Below are 3863 nucleotides of genomic sequence, written 5' to 3' on the forward strand. Positions count from 1 at the left end.
CTACAACTTGCAATTGATGTGTCCGATTTGAAGGTTTATGTTGTATCCGACGCTGTTTCTACGCGAAATGCACTTACCAGAAATACAGCACGTGATCTAAAAATATCGTCACGTGCAAATTATAAGCATGGAAAATGAACAAAGAATAAATGGTCGCCGATAATGAAACTCGTACAGAGAACAACACGTATATACTTGGTATTTAAATTAAATCGATAATAGTAATAATCTTAAATATACTTAAAAAACAAAATTAACTTGAAAGAATAAAACAGTTGGAGGATTAGAAATACGTTTAGTTGATTCACGCTTATAAAGCGTTTCCAAATGAAAACTTCTTAGTTAGACGAATTGTTCAGTCACATGTTCGGAAATAGAGGATCAGAAGTACTGCTCAAGAGGCTCTCGAGGTCAATACTTTAAAGTTTCGTTATGTGATAAGGCACATCATCGATGACATTCAGCAGCTTTGCTTTACCTTGAATCGTCAGGGAAAAAACAACGCTATTTTTATCCGTATTGTGTTTAAAAATATATAGTAATAAAAAAATTTTGTATAACCATATTTTTTTTCATTTGTATAAAATTAACAGACTGATCATTACACTGATCAATGTTTAAAGAATTTTTACAGTATAATTTCCAGTAAAAATGAATTTCCAATATAATTTCCATTCACAATGAACGACATTTACACCGATCGAAGAATTTTTCAATGTATGCACATTTCAATCTTCGTTATACGTACACATTGGATGCGCCTATATGTCAGCAACGCGTTTTTCTCTATAATGCATATCTTTACATTGCAGGGCAAGGTAAAACGTGGTGTGAAACGTGATCACGTTGATCACTTCTATTTATAATTACGTAAATGACATATAACGTCTGTAACGAACGTGCTTCCCTGACAAGTGAATGAAATTATACTACTAAACGCACGTTACATTAATACTACTAAACTTTACGGGAAATGTAGACAATACTTTAACACTATTGAGTAGCCGATTTATTAATTGATAAGTGTATCTATTTGGTACAATTATAAAACTATGAAAAAACTAACGTTTAATTATACAACATAAAAAAATACAATTTTCCAACAGATTTTTATTCAAGTGTATATTTTCGTAATTTTTTTGGTTACCTTTGATGCTAGAAATTTGTTCTTCGACGGTCTCACCTTGCCATGGATTATCTTCGACTTGAATAATCCAACGAATTTTCCTTGACTGCATCTGAAAACATGTGATCTTTGTTAAAAAAGAAAATGAAAAATTTGTTCGTAGTGAATTATTGCTCGAGTACCATCGAACTACAACAGATCAGTAGTACATGCTAGTTTTAAAGTCGATATATCGGTATCGATGCACGACTATTTTTTTTTTTGGATAGAGTGTTTATAGATAATGTGAGTAGAAATGAGTTTCCTCGATCGTAATTTTAACCTCCATGTGCGTAAAATTCTATCCAGTTTTCTATTTCTCTTTGATGTATTTTCATTTTTGCAAACTACTCAAATACGTTTCATAGAAATTCGCTAATATTTCTATCTGTTACTTTATACCACAAATGAACGAATTGTCCCTTTACGAAGACCAACGACAAAACATAATTAAATTTATTATACGAAAACTACGTGATTATAAAATTCTCTAGTTTGATTCTTAAATTTCACTGGTTACTGTGAGTCAATAGAGCTATTATTAATATAAAATTAGTGGAATAAATGTATGTTAACGATTAGATATGTAGCAATCGTGAATTAAATCAAAATGTAAATGATCGTTACGTTCAAATAAATTTGTAATTGTACGAAAAACATAAGAACGATTACCTTAAATAACATCGAAGAACATTAGAAAAATGTTTGTAAACGCGACGTTCATGGATCCACGTCTGAATATACTGTTACGGGCAATTCTCGTTCCACACTGACAATGATTTGTCTGTCAACGGAAGTGACACTCTGTATTGTGACTATCTGGCGGTTCGTTGCATCGACCATGCGTACTTGAATGTCGACTTTGCTAAGAAGAATTGTCAGAACTACACCCACGGGTTTGTCACTTACATACATATGTGGATGATCAGAGCTTTCGTCCACGAGATATTCCGACACGAGCACGAATCACTCTTAAATTCTCCCCTGTTATTAGCTAAAGAACACCATTCATTCCCAATCGCTTTAACACGCATGATGTGCCGGGTATTACAAGCACGATTAAAGTTTCAAATTCGTAACTTCAAAGTTTTACATCAACGTACTACGAATTTAACTTTAAAAAAGAAACTATGAAACAATTTCTCGTTTATTTAATGTCTAATCGTTATGTACAGAAAAATTGTACTACGTTAGATAGCAATTTGTGAGTGAACGCTAAACCACGTTTAACTGTACAATTTTTAAATATTGAATGTGCAACATTCATGTTTAATTTAAGGTTGAAATAAAACAATTTTTTTTTTCAAAAATATACAAAAAGCATTTGCTATCGTTCTAATTTATTTTATAAACACAAAGTTTCTTTTTAAATCACCACACTTTACTCGATTCATCTATTATAACTGAAAATTTTTAAATTTAAAGTTGTAAATACAAATCGATTTGTGTGATCGATCAAGTCATTATGAAACTACGCATGCGCCAAAAATGTCCGGAACAAACGATTAACCACGAGGTAGAAATCGGAAATAAACGTAAAACATAACCTACGCAGAACTGAAACAAACAAATATAAAAACTAAAAGGCAAAAATGTATTTAATGTATTATTTAAATGAAAATGGGGATCGAGTGTACACATTAAAGGTAATAAATATGACATTTATTTTAAACCGTATATATTTATCATTGGTACAAAAAATATATTACTTTTAGAGTATAGAAATTATATTTTATTTTGAAGTATTATAGTTTGAACAAAGACAAACTAGAAACTTTTACATTTGTTTTGAAATAAATGTGTACATAGATAACCTTATTTTTCTTTTTATTAATCCATATACTTTTTCTATAGAAAATGGATCCAAATGGAAGACCGACGCTATCGGCACATCCTGGTAATTAGTAAAATGTATTTTGCTTTATAAAATATTCTAGTTAATTAATATAAAATATTATTCTAGCGCGATTTTCTCCAGAAGATAAATATTCAAGGGAAAGGATAACATTAAAACGACGATTTGGTCTATTACTTACACAGCAACCACTACCTACCTATTAATAATTCTTTGTTGTTTATGATTAAATGTATTTTATATAGAAATGAAATTAAATCTAATATAAAAATTACTAAAGTATATGTGTGAATGTAATGTATTTATATGTTCTACTATTCATTGTTCTTGTACACATACATGATTAAACTTTCAACACCTACAACTTCCCCTTTTGATAATCTATATATAAACTTCCTAATAAGTTAACACACTTCTGTTGAAACATTTATACTATTTGCAATTACATGTAAGTTATATATGAAATACAATAGATATTTTACATGTGATGGATTAATTATTCATTTTATTTAATAAAATCCTTTTTTATTCAGAGTTCAGTTCATCTTAACATGTACATATAAAAAATAAAAGTCATATTTTTATTTATTATACAATATCTAATCATTTTGAGTAAGATACAGTTTTATCAAATAATATATTAATGAGATTACATAAAGCCAACTATACTTTAGAATTTTATGAACAAGTGCTTATACTACTGATAAAATTAAAACTCAAATTGGTGCATATAATAAGACTATAATTGCAAACTCAAAACTTGTACCAACAATTCATGACACTTGTACTTTTCATTAAATACACTGTGTTAAACTTAAAATAAAGAATAACAATAAGTATACA

General features: G+C 29.2%; 2 protein-coding genes across 2 annotated transcripts in view; one reads left to right on the forward strand and one right to left on the reverse strand.

Moving 5' to 3' along the window:
- Window positions 1-1238, reverse strand: part of LOC108570937 (dystrophin) — a 517829-nt gene extending 516591 nt beyond the window's left edge. The window contains exon 1 of the mRNA XM_017932876.1: window positions 1148-1238. Within this exon, the coding sequence (XP_017788365.1) occupies window positions 1148-1238 (91 nt within the window). The remainder of the gene's footprint in view (window positions 1-1147) is intronic.
- A 1474-nt stretch (window positions 1239-2712) lies between these two features.
- LOC108570934 (H/ACA ribonucleoprotein complex subunit 3) lies at window positions 2713-3226 on the forward strand. Its single transcript, XM_017932872.1, has 3 exons — window positions 2713-2811; window positions 3020-3062; window positions 3129-3226. Exons 1-3 carry the CDS (start codon window positions 2758-2760, stop codon window positions 3224-3226), a joined length of 195 nt encoding a protein of 64 aa, XP_017788361.1. The 5' UTR covers window positions 2713-2757.
- Window positions 3227-3863: the final 637 nt, after the last annotated feature.

The sequence above is a fragment of the Habropoda laboriosa genome, unplaced genomic scaffold (assembly GCF_001263275.1).
Source record: "Habropoda laboriosa isolate 0110345459 unplaced genomic scaffold, ASM126327v1 scaffold90, whole genome shotgun sequence".
Classification (NCBI taxonomy): domain Eukaryota; kingdom Metazoa; phylum Arthropoda; class Insecta; order Hymenoptera; family Apidae; genus Habropoda; species Habropoda laboriosa.